The 18,722-nt window shown below is 49.9% G+C and overlaps 1 protein-coding gene across 3 annotated transcripts in view; it reads left to right on the plus strand.

The window, feature by feature from the left end:
* Positions 1-18,722, plus strand: part of PTPRA (protein tyrosine phosphatase receptor type A) — a 112,533-nt gene that overhangs the window by 48,105 nt on the left and 45,706 nt on the right. For 2 of the 3 annotated variants that reach the window (XM_061440959.1, XM_061440958.1), the window contains one exon: positions 2,886-2,952. The exons of the other annotated variant lie outside the window; for it this stretch is intronic. In XM_061440959.1, coding sequence (XP_061296943.1) covers positions 2,920-2,952 — 33 coding nt within the window. In that variant the 5' untranslated portion in view covers positions 2,886-2,919. Of the gene's footprint in view, positions 1-2,885; positions 2,953-18,722 lie in introns of those variants that run through there. 3 annotated transcript variants of the gene reach the window in all.

The following is an 18,722-nucleotide window of genomic DNA, read 5'->3' on the forward strand; positions in this document are numbered from 1 at the left end:
ATAATTCCAAGTCATAGTGATGCTGTTCCCAGGGCTGGTGAGCTGCATCCAGGGCTTCCACAGCCAGCTGCCTGCCCTGCATCCTCAGGGTACCATGGTTTTGGAGGATTATCTGGTAAGGATGCTGGAGAGGGGCTCTTCATCAGGGACTGCAGTGATAGAACAAGGGGTGATGGGTTAACACTTAAACAGGAGAAGTTTAGATTGGATATAAGGAAGAAGTTCTTTACTGTAAGGGTGGTGAGGCACTGGAATGGGTTGCCCAGGGAAGCTGTGAATGCTCCATCCCTGGCAGTGTTCAAGGCCAGGTTGGACAGAGCCTTGGGTGACATGGTCCAGGGTGAGGCATCCCTGCCCGTGGCAGGGGGGTTGGAACTGGATGATCTTAAGGTCCTTTCCAACCCAAACCATTCCATGATTCTGTAAGAGGTTTCCATTGCTGGCACACTGGGGCTCAGTGGGCTCAGGGCAAAGCAGATCAGTGGAAAGGCTGGTGTGTGGCTGGGGCTGGGTAAGCCCAGTGTTGGACACGCCACCTCCCTTCAGCTGTGCCATACATTTGCTCTCTGGCAATCCCACTTGCTCCATGTGCAAACTGTGTGACTGGTTCCTAAGAACAGATGTGGGTGCAAGATGTTCCTGTTAGCATGTGTAACCTCAGATGTCTCTTGTTCTCACGTACTGCTCCTTACCTGTCAGAGGAACGAGGTTTATGAGTCACTGCAAGTCATGCGTCGTGAATTGCTCTCCTCTTCTGTTACTGATCTGTTTTTACAGCCAGCTGAAGACACAGCCTGCTCCAAACCCATTCAAACGTGTCACATTGACTTTCAGAAGCTTTTATAAGCTCTTTAGTTTTCATTCTGCCTTTGCAGGTGCTTTTATTCCTTGCCTCCCAGTGTGTTTTCCCTTCAGTGAGATGTTGTCCTTGCCTTGCAAGGAGCTGTGAGCATACACTGCATGTGTCCTGCCCCAAGCTTTGTGACAACACAGCTTCACTCTGATTCCCTTTCAACTCGGGTAGTGCTAAGTACAACAGGGAAGGGAGTCATATAGAGTCATAGATTGGTTTGGGTTGAAGGGACCTTAAAGCTCATCCAGTTGTAGCCCCCTGCCACAGGCAGGGGCATCTTCGACTAGAGCAGCTTGCTCCAAGCCCTGTCCAACCTGGCCTTGAGTAGATTAACCATGTAAGTACTGACAGCACAGTTGCCTGGGCCAAATTCCCTATCTCTACCCATTTGTTTTAAATGCATGGAGCTAACTGAAGGATGGAAGGCCATTGCACAGGAAAGAGAGGATGGGCTGAAGGCTGGATTGCATGCAGCAGCCTCCAAACCCCTCTGTCCCAGGACAGCAGCATCACTGGGAGGTGTTAGGAAGCACTGAATCTTAAGGAAGAAAACACAAGTGGTATGGAGGGACCAGGGAGTTTGGCACATGTGTGGGTCCCTTGCTTTGGACCAGAGACAAGAGAAAGCAGAAGCCAACAGGGAAGTCACCCACTCTCCTCCTCCCTGCCACATCCAGTGTCTTTTATCTCTCTCAACTCCCCTTCAAATGGCAGTGGCTGATGCTCGTGCTCTGCTGGGGTTAAGAAGCTATTCTGCAGCCCTCAGAGCAGATGTGATCCCCGGGTCTTGCTGCTTTGAAGCTCCTGGTTCTATCACACTCAACTAAATCAGCTTTTTGCTTCTCTGTGGAGGTGAAACTCAGCCTTTTGTGCCCATGTGATTGAAGTGCTGAGGCTTGTCTAATTGAACGAGGGCTCGAGTCCACACTTGAGTAGGATGAAAAGCAGCGAGGAGATCACCCAGGGATTATGTCTGAGCTCCGCAGCTACTTGGCACTGATAGAGCAGATGGCTGGGTCACATCCTGCCCATGGCTGGGGAGGAAAGCCTTCCGCAGGGAAAAAGATATTAATTTGGTGGAATTTATTCACCCCTGAATCTACAAGTGCCTCAGGTCTCTACTTTTGTACTTTATAGCGTGAGCCCAGATGGGATTAGTGAAAGGAGGGGTTGGTTCTGCAAAGTGCTGCAAGGAGCCCGCTGCAGCCTTGAAGCTGGTGTAGGTAAAAGAGAGCTGGGAGGGAAAACAGAGATGCAGAGGGTGGGAGAGACTTGGTTTGTGCTAGGATCAACCAAACACAGCCATGAGTTATCCATGAGCCCCGGCTTTGCTGATGGAGCAAGGGATCCAAGTCCAAGAGCTTCTGGTTTGTGCAGAGCTGTGAGGACATCACAGACATCACTATGGGTCACCTGAACCACAGGGACAAGCTTCAGCCTGTTCTCTTTAGGACTGCACTTGATCCTACAGCCAAAGGCTGTATCCACAGGGGTTTGGGCTTGGGGAAGTGCTAGTGGTTGCCTTAGTGGTCCATGGCCATAAGAAATCCTAGTGACCAACATGCAGCTCTCTGGCACCTTCCAGAAGGGTGGGAATAAATGTACGTCCACAAACCTGCTTTTCTAATGTTCCATCTGCTTGTTTCTGGGTTAATAACACACTCATAGGAGACCAGAGTGCCTTCACTGTGATAAATATCATCAGTTCTTCTAGCTGTAGGCGCTCCTTGGCTTGACTTCACCCCATGAAGCAGTGCACGGAGCAAGTGAAGCTGCGAATGTCAGCCTCCTCATTTGTAACTGCTTCTGCCTCTGCCCAAAAGCACTTTTAATCCAGGAAGGCTCCACAGTCTCACACCTTCTGTATTTCACAGTTATATTCATGTTTTCAAGTGTGTCTCTAGCCTGAGCCGTAATGGAAAGCTGCATTTGCATGCAGGTAAAAGGAAGCAGCGTGACCTCGCCGGCAGCAGATGATGCTCTGTTTGGACTCTTTGGGTTGAAAAGCCTTTTTCTCTCTGTTTATTTGCAGGGGGCACCGCTGGAAGAACCTTTATGGGCTCCCAATGAAGGTGGATGATTTACTGATGATAATTAAGGTAGGAAGAAGTGATGTTCATTTGGCATCTTGGCATTGGTCCTCTCCTTGAAATAACATCTCCCTGGCCGATGGCTGGGCAGCAGTGGCTCTATTTTAAGGCTCAGTACACAGTGATGGCAGCACATGGCCAAGGCATTAACTTGTGTCCAAGTGTCCCTTTAAACACAGAGGGAAGGGAAATCTTATTTAAGAGCTACCTGGAACGTAACTAAGTGGAAAAACTCTGACTTCCTGCCCCAAAGGATAATAAGGGCTCTGTTGGAAGGGGAATGGCTCTTATTTGAGAGCACTCAGCACAGGGATTTTCTTGTTCTGCTGAAGCATAGTGGTTGGGTTGGAATTCAGGTTCTAACTTGCCATCCCACCTAAAAATACATTTTGTTAGTTTATTTTCATCGTGTTGAGCTTCTGTGGAAAGCTGGTCCATCTCCAAATGTGGCAAGAGAGAGCTCCGTCCTTGATTAATGAAATGGAGGAAAATCCCTGATGTTACAAGCACAAAAGCATTGGATAAACTTGGAATAGAAACACGAATGGGTGCTGAGTTAAAAGTATTTATAAGTAGGTTTTATGATGCTTGAATATCTGGATTCTTGCCTTGCTGGATCAATTCTGCCTTGGTTGTTGTGCTCTGGAGCGGCATCGTGGTGGTGCAATGGTTGCTGCTGCTCTCTGCTTCCTCCTGGAGTAGGAAGGAGAGTCTTGACCATAGTCACTATATAGACTCCTAAACATGAGTCAACCTTTCCCATTGCAATCAAAAACCCCTTACAAAGTCATCTTACCTTTACTCAGGCAGGAGAACCTTGTACTTTGCTCTACACACTCCTACTGTTTCAGTTCACAAGCTTGGAAAGGTGGCAGAGCGGTCCCTGAGTTGCCACCATAGTATCAAACCTCTGCAGCCTGCACATACCCAAAATACAGCGAATTTGGATGCTCGGATTTGGAGCCTGGTGGGGCCAATGTCACAGACAGGATTTTACCCTTGATTTATTCAGCCCCTAACTGTGTAAGGAAGTATGAGGGTGAACGTGGCGTGTGTTATGTGTGGTGTACATTAACACAGGCTCTGCTTTACATTGCAGTTGGGGTTTACACTTCGTGTTACCATGGGTTGGATGAATGCTTGTGTTGGTGTTTAGTGTCAGTGAGGAGTTTCCTGGCTGAGTCCTTGGAGGCAGAAGGGGAAATTCAAGCTGTAACAAGAGCAAATTCTTTCAATGGAGGTTTAGAGTTCTCTCATGTATTTGTGCTTTCTGTTTGGCGCGCGATAAGATGCACTCCTTTGGAATTTGCTTGGAGCAGGGATTTGCATGAATTATTGTTTCGTGCAAAAGGAACATCTGTGCAAAGCGTTCTCCCTGTGCTCCACGGTACCAGAGCACCCGGCAGAGGAGGGATTTGTGTGCCTGGCTGCAGTGGTCAGCAATAGCCAAGTGCTTGGGGGAAGGAAAGATGGAGAAATAGAAACAAAGCTGCCGATCTGAAAGGGAAGACCCCTTCTGGGCTGTGTGGCAGCATCAGGATCATAGGATCATGGAATGGGTTGGGTTGGAAGGGACCTTAAAGCTCATCCACTTCCAACCCCCTGCCATGGGCAGGGACAGCTTCCACTAGAGCAGCTTGCTCAAAGAGCAGCAGCATCCCATTAGGAAAAACTTGGGATAATTGTACTTGGACTCTTGCAGAGTCCAGTTTTGTATTTAGGAGCTGGTTCTTTCCCAATTAGAAGGAAGAAGTTCCCTGTGAGGGTGCTGAGGAGCTGGCACAGGGTGCCCAGAGCTGTGTCTGCCCCATCCCTGGCAGTGTTCAAGGCCAGGTTGGACACAGGGGCTTGGAGCAAGCTGCTCTAGTGGAAGGGGTCCCTGCCCGTGGCAGGGGTTGGAACTGGAGGAGCTTTAAGGAACCTTGCAACCCAAACCAGGCTGGAATTCTATGATGTAAGTAAAATGCTGTCAATTAGAGGAAATTGCATTGAAATAGCGTGGCCCAAAACCGTGTCAAAGGTGGAATTAGCAGTCATTGTGGATGGTCTCTGATTCTGCGCTTTAAGCATTTCATTCGAAGGGTTTCATGTTCTCGTGGGGAGATCATTCTGGAAATCAGTAATTAAGCAAATGAGCTCCAGTGTCATCAGCCTGGCTACAAAAGCAAGAAGCTGACATTTGGAAGAAACCTGGAAGCTGCAGACTCAAATTATCCAATACTGAAAATGACGGTGTCTCAGAGGAATAGGAGGAGAAATGAAAGAATCCCTTCAAGTCCGGGGGACTTGAAACCAGGTTTTGTGTGGAAAAGGAAGCTTTTTACTTTTACTCAGAATTCTCCATGGATGCTAAACCTGTAATCTTCACTGAAAATCTCATAGGATCGTAGAATCCCAGCGTGGTTTGGGTTGGAAGGGACCTCAAAGCTCCTCCAGTTCCAACCCCTGCCACAGGCAGGGACCCCTTCCACTAGAGCAGCTTGCTCCAAGCCCTGTGTCCAACCTGGCCTTGAACACTGCCAGGGATGGGGCAGCCACAGCTTCTCTGGGCACCCTGTGCCAGCGCCTCAGCACCCTCACAGGGAAGAGCTTCTGCCTTATCTCCAACCTGAACTTAGTCTGTTTCAGTCTTAACCCCATCACCCCTTGTCCTATCACTACAGTCCCTGATGACAAGTCCCTCTCCAGCATCCCTGTAGGCCCATTCACTACCCTCACGCCATCCATATCCTTCCCTGTACCTTTTCCAGCTGTGTTGCCAGCATCTTCTGGGAGGTGGGAGCCAAGGACCTGCCCTGTGGATTAGCAGAGGAGCTTGACACGTGTGGTTTCCTCTCACCGGTGCTCGTTGCTGAGCTGTTTTCTGTGCTAGCCACAATAACTGAAAGATCTTTCCCGTCTGGTAACAGGCAGTAATTGTGGTTGGCTCCTTCCTCTGGCATGTGTGCCCGTGTTAACTTGCACTTCCATTTGTCATCAGAGTGCTGCTGCTGCACGGCTCCATCCCTCCCAGCTCCAGCACAGAGGCACCAGCCACGGCAGCGGTTGGACCCTGCACCCTCCCTCTCAAGGACTGCTCTTCATAAAGGTGCACTGGGTGGTGGCCAAGCCAAGAAGTGCTTTTTCCCCCATTTGGAAGATTTGCTCCTCTAGTTTCAGTTGAAGCCACCAAGAGCTGCATTCCTTCTCAGACCTTTAGTGGTGGCTGTTAAATGGTGGTATGTGTCGATGTGCACGCTGACCCATGGAGTGCTCTTTGGAAATGCAGAGGTTGCCCTGAGACCAGAAATCACAGATCAGAGTGCTCCTAAAGCGTCGAATCCCAGCCTGGCTTGGGTTGGAAGGGAGCTTAAAGCTCCTCCCTTCATAAATCTGTTTATTCACTATGGAAGTCAAAGAGGAATAGGACTAAAAAAGTTGTAGATGTTTTGCTGGGTGAGAAATGGGACCTCAGCGACTGGGCTGCACATTGCCCTGTGTATGATGGGTTCAGCAGCTCTGGCAGCCCTGGCACGGAGCTCTGGAAGGCTGATGTGCCCTCCTGAGTTGTGTTCAAGTAGGGTCACAGCTTGTTTATGTATCTGCTTCATTGAATCACAGCATGGGTTGGGTAGAAAGGGAGCTTAAAGCTCATCCGGTTCCAGCCCCTGCCACGGGCAGGAACACCTTCCACTAGAGCAGCTTGCTCCAAGCCCCTGTGTCCAACCTGGCCTTGAACACTGCCAGGGATGGGGCAGCCACAGCTTCTCTGGGCACCCTGTGCCAGCGCCTCAGCACCCTCCCAGGGAAGAGCTTCTGCCTAAGAGCTCATCTCAGTCTCCCCTCGGGCAGGTTCAAGCCATTCCCCTTGGCCTGTCCCTACATCCCTTGTCCCAAGCCCCTCTCCAGCTTTCCTGCAGCCCCTTTAGGCACTGGAGCTGCTCTCAGGTCTCCCCTTCAGGAGCCTTCTCTTGTCCAGGCTGCCCCAGCCCAGCTCTCTCAGCCTGGCTCCAGAGCAGAGCTGCTCCAGCCCTCGCAGCATCTCCATGGCCTCCTCTGGCCTCACTCCAACAGCTCCACGTCCCTCTTGTGCTGCTGCCCCAGAGCTGGATCAGGGCTGCAGGGGGGGTCTCCCCAGAGCACAGCAGAGAGGCAGGATCCCCTCCCTCGACAGGTAAATCCCACAGACCCTTTCCCTCCTCATCTTTCCTGGGAAGCTCCAAACATTTACATGGAATTTGACATCACTGCTGGGTGCTAAAGACACACCGGGAGCTGTGTGCAGCATCACGGCCAGTGCAGACTCTCAGCACTGAGCACACACCTCCAGCGTGGGGCTGTTGGAGCTGAGTAGGAGCTGAGGATGTGAAGGAGACAACTGCTTACAGAAACCACAGCAAGCAGCGTGTCAGGACCTGCAACCCATCCCTGGAGCTGCTGTGTATAAATAGACACATCCACCCTCCCTCTGCTCCTCACAGCTACCTCCCTGGCCAGGAATTTGTCTTCCCTCCGTAGCTTGTTCTGCAGGCAGGTTTCCTCCTGCAGGTGTTGAGGAAGGCCTCATCTTTATGTTAATTGAGCACAGCTATCAGTGCCCAGACATCAACTGCTCTCATGTGCCTCTGAGACGTGAGATTCTGATTGAAATTCAGTCCAGAAAGACTCATAGCAGCACCTGAATCAGATGGAAACTGCTCCAGATCGGTGGCTGCCTCCAAAGAACAGTGCCTGCCTTTGTTCTGCAGGGTGTAGAACCACAGCTTCAGCTTTCAGGAGGGCTGCAGCTGCGGTCTGCAGCCTGGGTTCAGGCTTTTGGTGGTGTTTGCTAAGCTTGAGGGCTTCCTCAGCATCGTGTCTGCATCGAGATCAAGCAGCTAAACACAGTTACTGCTTATCCTGTTGGACCTGAATCTGTGGAGTCATAGAACCATAGGATCAGGGAATGGTTTGGGTTGGATGGGACCTTAAAGCTCACCCACTCCCAACCTGTGCCACGGGCAGGGACACCTTCCACCAGAGCAGCTTGCTCCAAGCCCCTGTGTCCAACCTGGCCTTGAACACTGCCAGGGATGGGGCAGCCACAGCTTCTCTGGGCACCCTGTGCCAGCGCCTCAGCACCCTCCCAGGGAAGAGCTTCTGCCTAAGAGCTCATCTCGGTCTCCCCTCTGGCAGGTTCAAGCCATTCCCCTTGGCCTGTCCCTACAGGCCCTTGTCCCAAGCCCCTCTCCAGCTTTCCTGTAGCTCCTGTTGGATCGGCCAGATGCAGATTCAATGAGGTTAATGGTTACAAACACCATTATCTTCTCATATCTCCTTCTCCAGAGCTCTTGTGATGTTATTTAAGCAGTTTGTAGTCCAAATCCTTGGAATTCCCTGCTGAAAGCTGAAATCTGTCAATCCTACCAGGTCTTTCCAAGAGCAAAGCACGGAAATCTCCTGTCCTCCATCTGGCACCATCACTGCTATTTTCCTCTCTCCTTTGTCTCCATTAATATTGGTGTATAAATCTGTGTCTTGTGTAGTGATTACAGAGAAAGGAAAGCAAACCCATATGCTCCAGGAATTTGGCCAGGGACACATGGACCTCTCATTGGGTAGATGGATTTGTCACACTTACTTTCTGCATGTGTATGATTTTGTGGTGAGGAGCTGCTGGTGCTGGGTCAGGGACCTGTTCCCTTTCCACACAGAGTTCCCTGGTGACAAGCAGGTTTGGGGGGGGATGTGGATGTACTTGGGGGGGATAAGGCAGACTGTGATAATGAATCATTCTCTGTAATTCAGAGTACTCACAGATATAGACAGATAAATACCAGGGTATTTACAAGATGCTTTATGTGATGGTCTAAGGTAGGTGCTTATGGGAAGTGGTATCTGGTAGCAGGTAAACTGCTGCAGTTGGGGAGAAGCAGACAAGCTTCTGATGCGTAAATCCTCCAGCTCTGAGACAAGATGCGTTACTGGTCCTGAGAGCTCAACCAGTTGCTCTGAGCTGCATCCAAATGCAACAACACTTTGAGAGGAGAGTTGGTACCGACGGAGCTGAGGGATGTGTTCTCTGTGGAAGGAGGTAAATGATTCCTTGGGGAACGTGGAAGGGATATCTGGGATCCAAGGAGGAGGATGGTTTTACAGGGAAACCAGTTTTTGGTTTACTATTGCTCAGTGACAGGGAATTTAATCCCCAGACTTGCTTTATGAGTGTGTTTTATCGATACCCATCAAGGTTGATGTGTTCTCCAAGACATATTCCCTTTCTTTCCTGTCCTATTACCCAAGTGCTTCTGCCCAGTGTCTGCTGTCTCTGGGGCAGTAAGGAGGGTGCTCTACCAGCTAAAGCATATGATATCTGGGGAAGCAAACACTTTAATCCCTATGGTTTTGCTGCTGCAGAGAGCATTTGTGGGGATGGGGCTGTGTGTGAGCAAACGTTGCATGTTGGCCGGATTCTGCTTCCATTTGATGCAGTGCATGCGCCCTGATGAGAGATTCAGCGAGGTCAAGGCACCCTTTGAAGAACTAGAGAGAGAGAAGGCCTTCAAACATAGATGGAGTCTATACTGCAATAAAGCTGCTTTCTGCTCCTTCATGGCTCTTGCCTTTGCTCACTGCGAGGTGCTTTGCTGGTAACGTTCTGGCTTGACTGCCCCTTGCTCAGCGGATGTTCTGGGCAACCTCAGGTCTTACCTTGGGCTGAGCTTTGAGGAAGTACAAGGTCAAGCTGCTGTGGGTCTAGAGGGAGCTCCTAGGTTTTAAGCTCAAGTAGAGCTGGTCCTTGCTGAAAGGAAAGCAGCTCCTTGGGTTTTAGTTTCAAATACAAACAAGCTTTGTATTTGAGACCAACCGGGGGTGAGGGTGAGATGCTGTTGTCCCCCTCCAAATGAGTGGATATTATGGCATCTAAACTGACATCTGAGCCTGTGATGTTCCACTGTGGCTGAGCAGAAAGGTCTCTGCAGCTGCAGTGTGTTTGGGTTTAGTTATTGCCCATTACTGTGTGCAGTTTTCCTCCTTGTAGAGGAGCATTGCGGAGGAGGAGAGGGCAATAACCCAGAGGTAAGGCAGGAGATGGTAGTGTCACCATCCCTGCAAGTGTTCACACACTGTGTAGAGGGGGCCTTCAGTGCCATGGGTTAGTGGTGGCCTTGGCAATGCTGGGAATGGTTGGATTGGATGAGCCTAGAGGTCTTCTCCAACCCAGTAGATGCTATGATTCTAAGTGATGGGTGTTGAGCAGGCACTTGCTGGGATGCGCATCATCTTGCTTCCTTCACCCCAAAGACGGACTCAAAGTTGTAGACGTGGTGAGGCAGATGGTGGGACATCGTGACCAAGAACAGTGTGAGACTGAAGGGTCTGGAGGAAAGAGTTAAATCTGAGCAAAGGCAAATTACATGGAAGGGCTGGAGCTCTGCGCTCAGTGCTTCCCCAAAGCAGCACACGCAAGTCAGGAATCCTGGGAATCATAGAATCCTGCAATCCCAGGTTGAAGGGACCTCAAGGATCATCTGGTCCAACCTTTCCAGGCAAAGCATGGCCTAGACTGGATGTCCCAGCACCCTGTGCAGCCCAGTCTTAACAGTGTCCAACGCTGGGGAATCCCCCCTTCCCTGCGGAGGCTATTCCAATGGTTGTTCTCAGTGTGAAGAGTTTTCCTCTTGTGTCCCCTTGGAATCTGCCCAGCAGTAACTTGTGCCCATCACCCCTCGCCTTCTCCATGAGACTCCTTGTACAAAGGGAATGCCTCCTTCACCTGAGCATCCTTATGGAGTGCTGCATTGGGAATGGTGGTGTTGGCTGGATGTTTTCTTCCACATCTTTGCCTTCAAATGAAGGTGCAGTGGAGGGGACAGGGATTCTCCTATTGCTGGACCAGGTGTCCCCTTACAGACACCAGTTACAATCAGAAACCACTGTGAAACCCCAGTTGCCATGGGTCACTGCCTTCAGCTGCAGGGGCAGTAGCCATGTGCATCAGCCACCTCACCACTTGTCACCATGGTTTAACCTACTGCTGTTGAAGAAAAGCAGAGCCTCATCCGGCAGCACCCAATGGGTGCTGGGGTGCAAGGAGACCACAGCACCCACGCTGCTGGTGCTGCTCTGCCTCCATCAGAGCTCTCACAGGCTGAGGTCTGCTGCTGGAGAGCTCTCATACACATTATGTGTAATGAGGATGCCTCTCCCCACATGACAGCTTGCAGGAAATGAGTTTTCTGCTCTTCAGCTGCCAGTGCAGCCTCGTGGGTTGTGAGGACCCGCAGCTTCCGCTGCACCCAGCTTGGCTTCAGTGCCGTCAGCAGCGTGGAAGCCACCCTCAAATCATAGGATCATAGAATCATGGAATCAACCAGGCTGGGAAAGCCCTTTAAGCTCACCCAGTCCAACCATTCCCAGCACTGCCAAGGCCACCACTGCCCCATGGCACTGAGGCCTCGTCTCCACTGTGTGTGAACACTTGCAGGGACAGTGACTGCAGCCCTGCCCTGGGCAGCCTGTTCCAATGCCTGAGCACCCTCTGGGGCAGGAATTGTTCCTCAGCTCCATCTAAACCTGCCCTGGGGCAGCTTGAGGCCATTTCCTCTTGTCCCATCCCTTGTTCCTTGGGAGCAGAGCCCAGCCCCTCCTGGCTCCATCCTCCTGTCAGGCACCTGTAGGGAGCCATCAGGTCCCCCCTGAGCCTTCTCTTCTCCACACTGAACCCCCCAGCTCCCTCAGCCCTTCCCCATCACCCTTGTGCTCCAGGCCCTGCACCAGCTCCAGTGCCCTTCTCTGGCCCCGCTCCAGTGGTGGGAACACCAACAGGTACCCACAGGCACAGAAGCAAACTGGAAAGCTGGCTATGCTGCTGGTTTGGAGGCAGTTGCTCAATGGAAGATGAGCTTTGCTGGGAGATGCCACCACCTTCTCTTAGTGCTGTTTGCACTGTTACTCTCAGAGCTGAATCTGTTCAGTCCTTTCCCTCAGCACCAGCCAGAACCTCAATCGAAACCTCTCCAATTGCTATTCCTTTATGTGTTTTGAGCAGAGCCTGAAATGTGTATTTGGGAGGATGTTTTAGTGAGCTGTTGGATGACAACCCGCTTTCCCCTCTGCATTAACTGCTTTAAAACATCTACTCCCTGGTTCAAGTTTATTTGCCCTTTAATAAAGGAAGATATTATCTGTTGGAGACTTATTTTTTCATCCCTCAGGCAGGTGTTTGAGTTTCCATTGTTTTTAAAGCAGCTCTTTCTGTGCTTGTTGAATGGCTGTCAGCTGCTGAACACGATCATTAATCTTTATCAAGTGCTTAGCTGGATATGCTGTTTCAGTGATGCCATGCAGATGGGCGCTAGGATGCTCAGGATCACCTTGGCTATGTATACTGTGTTTTGAGCCTCCTTGCTTTATCATTTGATGGATGCAGCTCTTCATGTGCTGTGTTAGCAAGGGAGCTCTTCCTCAGTGGTTTATGTCTTGCTTGTAAAGCAAATACCTTTTAAAATCTGTGCTCTGTCCTTCAGCCTTTCCTATTCATGTACTTCATCCATCCACCCGTGGCAGCGTTCAAGGCCAGGTTGGACACAGGGGCTTGGAGCCAGCTGCTCTAGTGGAAGGTGTCCCTGCCCGTGGAAGGGGTTGGAGCTGGATAAGCCTTAAGGTCTCTTCCACCACAAACCCATTACAGCATTAATGGGGCTGCAACAGCTTCTCTGGGCACCCTGTGCCAGCGCCTCAGCACCCTCCCAGGGAAGAGCTTCTGCCTAAGAGCTCATCTCAGTCTCCCGTCTGTCAGGTTCAAGCCATTCCCCTTGGCCTGTCCCTACATCCCTTGTCCCAAGCCCCTCTCCAGCTTTCCTGCAGCCCCTTCAGGCACTGGAGCTGCTCTAAGGTCTCCCCTTCAGGAGCCTTCTCTTGTCCAGGCTGCCCCAGCCCAGCTCTCTCAGCCTGGCTCCAGAGCAGAGCTGCTCCAGCCCTCGCAGCATCTCCATGGCCTCCTCTGGCCTCGCTCCAACAGCTCCACGTCCCTCTTGTGCTGCTGCCCCAGAGCTGGAGCAGGACTGCAGGGGGGGTCTCCCCAGAGCACAGCAGAGGGGCAGGATCCCCTCCCTGAGCTGCTGTGGAACATCTTCATGAGATAATGCACTGGGTACCCCCTACAGCCACCCCTGACAGTGGGACCAAGCTGGATGCTCCCCAGAAGCAATGAGTGCAGGTATTGTGTAGCAGGGGTTGGTACCATTGAGGATGGTGGACTTGGCAGTCCTGGAGTAAAGGTTGGACTTGGTGATCTCAAAGGTCTTTTCCAACCCAGTTGATTCTATGATTCTCTGAGAGGTTAGTGCCTGATTAGATGGTGTCTGAAGAAAGTTGCTGGCTAAATAAAGTCTGATATGTTCTTGGATATAAATTAGCAATGTGGCAAAGAGTAAAGCAATTTCTCCCCTTAAAATCAATGTAAAAAGAGAAGGGATGTATGCAGGGACTGGAGAAACACCCATAGTGTTTCCATCACTGTCCTCACCTGCCTCACACAGATCAAGATGAACCAAGGAGGAAGCTTGGAGGTGTGGTTGGGTGACCTGTTCTCAAAGCCACCATATCCGCTGTCTTGATAACACTGCTCTCTTTATCTCAGCATCCCTGTACACACTATCCTTGGGAGTATTTCTGGAGGGATTTACAAAGCCACTGGAGTGATTTAAGTGCTCGGATGTATTTGAATATCCCAGTAAGTGTTTATCTGTAATTGAGGTCTTATAAAAACACTGTGAAACACGAGCTGTCATCCAAATCCTGCCTCCTTTCCAGTGAAACTAGCAAATACCATGCTTTGATCATCCTTTGTCCCTATGGATTAGAGCCATCTCCTCTTTTCTTTGCACAGAGGACCCCTGAAAGGACTGAACAAGCAGCCTCGAAGAAGCATCAACAGAGCCCATCCCTGCGATGTTCAGGCTCCCCAGTGCCTTTTGGGAGGTGGTACCAGCACTGGTACTTCAAAGGAGGATGAATCTGCTCCTGGGGCTGGGGGTCTGCCTCCCCCCTCCTCACTGTGAATCAGGGGTTGACTTGAGCCCTGCAGTGTAGCTGTTTATACCTCCAAGGTTTGAATTATCGCTCTGCAGATCCCATCATCCCTCTGTTTAATCCCTTTTCCTTTCTTCTGCCATGCTTTTGACCCCAGCCATTTTCAAAGCAGTCACAATCGCTTCCTAGGGTTTTCTTGGGATGGAATTCACATCCAGGAAAGGGGAGGAGGATTTAAATGGCTTTTTCTGTGTTGTTTGATTGTCTCTGACCCTCTCCTTTACTCATTTCCTCATTCCACAGCCAAGTCCTTTTATTTTAATCTCCTCGGAACGTTTCATATCACAACCATCAAAACCTTTCTAGGCCTTTTATTGTATAGGGCCTTAAAAGATGGGGTGAATATTGCACCGAATGGGCTTGGATGCCTCACAGAAAGCTTTGGGAAGGAGAACCACATCCATGCTCCTGATTATTGAGCATAGAACTCTTCTTAATATTCCCCCCCCCCAAAGGAATAAGCGATGGGAGGGAGGGTGTTGTTGCTATTGGATTTATTGGCTGTGATTTAGCAAATAAATGCTTTATAATCACTTCCTTGCTGCTCCTTGCAGCCAAGAAAGGGAGACGTGCAGCGAAGGAAGGGCAGGCTGCCTGCTCCTGCTCCCTCTTTCCCTTTGGATTTGCATTTCCTACTTCCCGGACTGCTTTCCTTTAGACCTCTAATGAGCGTTTAGGTACACATTTAGTCTTATGGCTCTCTATAAGTTGTATATTAAACAGAAAAGCCCAAATCTGGCCCCAGGCCAGTGTCTGCAGTGGTTCCTGGCTCTGTGCTCGGTTGCTGCTATTTGGATGTTCCCGTATTTCCCGTCTGGGAGAAGCCATCAGGAAAATAAAGGGAGATGTGGATACACTGAAGTCAGCTGAATGCTTTCAAATGTTAGACCAGGCTGTACAAGGGTGGGAAATAAACCTTGCTGCTAACGCAAGCAGCAGTCCCTCTGCAGTGCGAGCTTCCCTCCCATCCCTCTCAACGGGGATTCCTGCCTGGAACAGCCCTCCCATCAAAACCTTTCCCTTTGGCTTTCAGACCCTTGTATAACAAAGGGAAACACTGGAACAGGCAGCCCAAAGAAGTGGTGAATGCTCCATCCCTGGCAGTGTTCAAGGCCAGGTTGGACAGAGCCTTGGGTGACATGGTCTACGGTGAGGCGTCCCTGCCCATGGCAAGGGAGTTGGAACTGGGTGATTTTAAGGTCCTTTCCAACCCAAATCATTCTGTGATTCTATGAACAGACTTACATACATGGTTAAGAGCTTTGAACAAGAAGGAATGAAGATAGCTGGCCAGCAGAACTCCTGAACATGAGTGTAGACCTTTGAAACTTGAAGCTGAGCTGAGCCGGACACCAGTTCCAATGATACTGGAGGCACCGAAACCACTGGTGTGTGGGAATGGCCTTGAATTACTTGGAATGTGACAATAACGGCATGGCTTGGGTTGGAAGGGACGTTAAAAGCTCATCCAGTTTCAACCCCTTCCCATGGGCAGGGACACCTTCCACTGGAGCAGGCAGCTCAGACTTACCTGGAAATGGAGTATTTGCATTTAATTTACAGTTGATAATGAAGAGAAACCTTGAAAGTGTAGGCTGAGAAAGTATCAATTGTCACTGAACCTGCCAGAGAGGAGACTGAGATGAGCTCTTAGGCAGAAGCTCTTCCCTGGGACGGGGCTGAGGCGCTGGCCCAGGGTGCCCAGAGAAGCTGTGGCTGCCCCATCTCTGGCAGTGTTCAAGGCCAGGTTGGACACAGGGGCTTGGAGCAAGCTGCTCTAGTGGAAGGGGTCCCTGACCGTGGCAGGGGTTGGAGCTGGAGGAGCTTTAAGGTCCCTTCAGCAGAAACCAGTCTGGGATTCTGTGATTTACATTCCTTTCATGCTGGTTGAACAGCTCAGAGGCAGGACCCTGAAGCAGAGCAATGGCTCTTGGATCGAATGGGGAATTACTTGTTAAAGTGTGAGAAGTTCCATATGTTATGCCCCAAACCAACCACCTGTTAATAAATTAGAACAGCTATTATCGTAGAGTCAGGGAATCATAGAATAGTTAGGGTTGGAAAGGACCTTAAGATCATCCAGTTCCAACCCCCCTGCCATGGGCAGGGACACCTCACACTAAACCATGGCACCCAAGGCTCTGTCCAACCTGGCCTTGAGCACTGCCAGGGATGGAGCATTCACAACCTCCCTGGGCAACCCATTCCAGTGCCTCAGCACCCTCACAGGAAAGAATTTCCTCCTTAGATCCAATCTAAACTTCCCCTGTTTCAGTTTGAACCCGTTACCCCTTGTCCTGTCACTACAGTCCCTAATGAAGAGTCCCTCCCCACCATCCCTATAGGCCCCCTTCAGCTACTGGAAGCTGCTCTGAGGTCTCCACGCAGCCTTCTCTTCTCCAGCCTGAACAGCCCCAACTTTCTCAGCCTGTCTTCATACAGGAACAACAGCAGGCATCAAACAGGGACATCTGCATATAAAATACCCTATTGAGCATTGCTGGGAAGGGCAGTGGCTGGCTGGAGTTGAGTTCTCCAGTCTGGGCTTCCTTTGCATTTGTGGTGCCCTTGACCACTATATATCCCATACGGATGCCGTACCCACCATCCTGATGGATATTCTGTTGTTCATTTATTTCTTGTAGTTCTTCCAGTTTCAGTGAAAAAATACTATGTTTTTGGAGCAGCATTTCACACTTTGGTCCTTCTTCATCCAACTTTGGCCAGGAGTCAGCCTTTCTCTTCTTTGGTATGTGCATGAGGCGTGGAAGCTATTGCCTGCTGCGGACAAAGCAATCCTTGGATAAGCCATGGTCTGGGGCGAGCCATCCCTGCCCATGGCAGGGGATTGGAACTGGGTGATCTTAACTTCCTTTCCAACCTCAAACCATTCCATGATTCTATGAAACCCAGGTCCTGAAATGGGGTTGGGAATATTCATCAGACAAAGCCGGTATCGTAACCTGCATTTGCATACGCCTGGGGAGCATTGAAAGCAATTCAACTGGTCTGATGGGATGGGTCCCTCTCCTGTCTCCCTGTATCCCACCCTTCCTCGTTTCTTTCTCTGCCTTCCTTCCCAAAGAAAGGAGGAGGAGGGGGAAGAAAAGTAACTTGTACGGATAGAGGGGAGATGTAATGAGGAGCAGTGGGACCAATTTAGAACCAGAAGATTTCAGAGAGGCTCACACTCACTTTGACATGTCGGGCTTTTCCATAGAAGATAAAAGGAAAATAAATTAATCTATTCCTAAATTGTAATTCCTTTGGGTTTTTTTGTTTTGGTATCAATGTGTTTAATTAGTGTGGTTCATCAGTGAGATGAAGGCGTTCTCAAAAGGAAAGTCTCCATAGGAAAAGCTTCCTGGCAGAGGGATGGTTTAGGCTGTGGGGAGGAACAATATCCCCAGAGAAGAGGTGGAAACTCCAATGTTAAGACTGGATGGAGCAATTTGGGAAGTTTCTTGTAGGGAACAGCCTTGCGCTGCATGGTGGGCAGGACAGGATGATCTAATCGGTCTCTTCCCTGTCCGGTTCATCTGGTTTTCATTTCCTAATGCTGAGCGGTGGGAAGGGAGGTGGTGGGCTGCTGGGAGGCTGCTGGTGTTAGGGATTGGCTATTTGGTATAGGGTTAATGTTTTTCTGGGCTGGGATTCTGCTGTTCCAAGGTGTTTTAATGGAAAAGGACATTTTAGCCCCTTCTCTGACTGTTTCTATATGGGAGCATCTCCGCAGTGATTGCTCTTCAGGCATCTCCCAACAGTTGTATGTCAGTAGGGTGTCAGCTGCTGAGACTGATAACTGAGGACTGTTTCACTGAGATTTCAATCGCTTTTCCTTTGCTTCCACCCTCAAGAAACCCCGTTTCCTATTTGCTTTGTGGTACAGAGCCCTAAAAATGGGTAAGAAATCAGGACACAACATAAGTGGCCATGAACATTTCATTTCCCCTCTCTTCGTCCTTTGGTCATCGTGCAGGTTGGTGTTGAGGAAACCTTTTGTAGCATGTTAGGATTTGACCTGCTCATAATACTAAGTTATGTGGCTGATGGCAGTGGACGTGTGGTGGCTGAATCATGGCTTGAAGGTCGCAAGTGGTCTGCCATGAGCCTTATATATCTATGTATCTATTTATCTATATATCTATGTATCTATATGTATCTATATATCTATATAGATATGTATATGTATCTATCTATATATCTAAATATCTATATATCTGTATATCTATCCTGGGTTGCCCAGGGAAGCTGTGAATGCTCCATCCCTGGCAGTGTTCAAGGCCAGGTTGGACAGAGCCTTGGGTGCCATGGTTTAGTGTGAGGTGTCCCTGCCCATGGCAGGGGGGTTGGAACTGAATGATCTTAAGGTCCTTTCCAACCCAAACCATTGTATGATTCTATGATGGTGGTTGGTGTTTCTGTTGATGGGAAGACAGCAAAGGATTTGTGACTTGGTGTGAATTTCCAAGGAGGAATGGAGAGATCTGATATGTCTCACCTGGGAAGGGTGCCTTTGCAGCCAAGCCAGAAATGGCATGATGGAGGAGATGGTTGTAGGGTCTAAGAGGAGGGAAAAGATGAGAGATTGGACTGTGCAGACAAGAAGAAGATGGATTAAAGGCTGGTTTAGTGCTAAACGTGAAGGTTGTCCTTGGGACAGAGAAAGTTGGAGCAGGAAAGGTGAGGACTGTAGAGCATAGGATAAAGGAGCAACATTAGCT

The sequence above is a fragment of the Pezoporus flaviventris genome, unplaced genomic scaffold, assembly GCF_033815535.1.
Source record: "Pezoporus flaviventris isolate CSIRO_AGI_PZ_B2104156 unplaced genomic scaffold, CSIRO_AGI_Pfla_v1 ptg000188l, whole genome shotgun sequence".
NCBI lineage: Eukaryota > Metazoa > Chordata > Aves > Psittaciformes > Psittacidae > Pezoporus > Pezoporus flaviventris.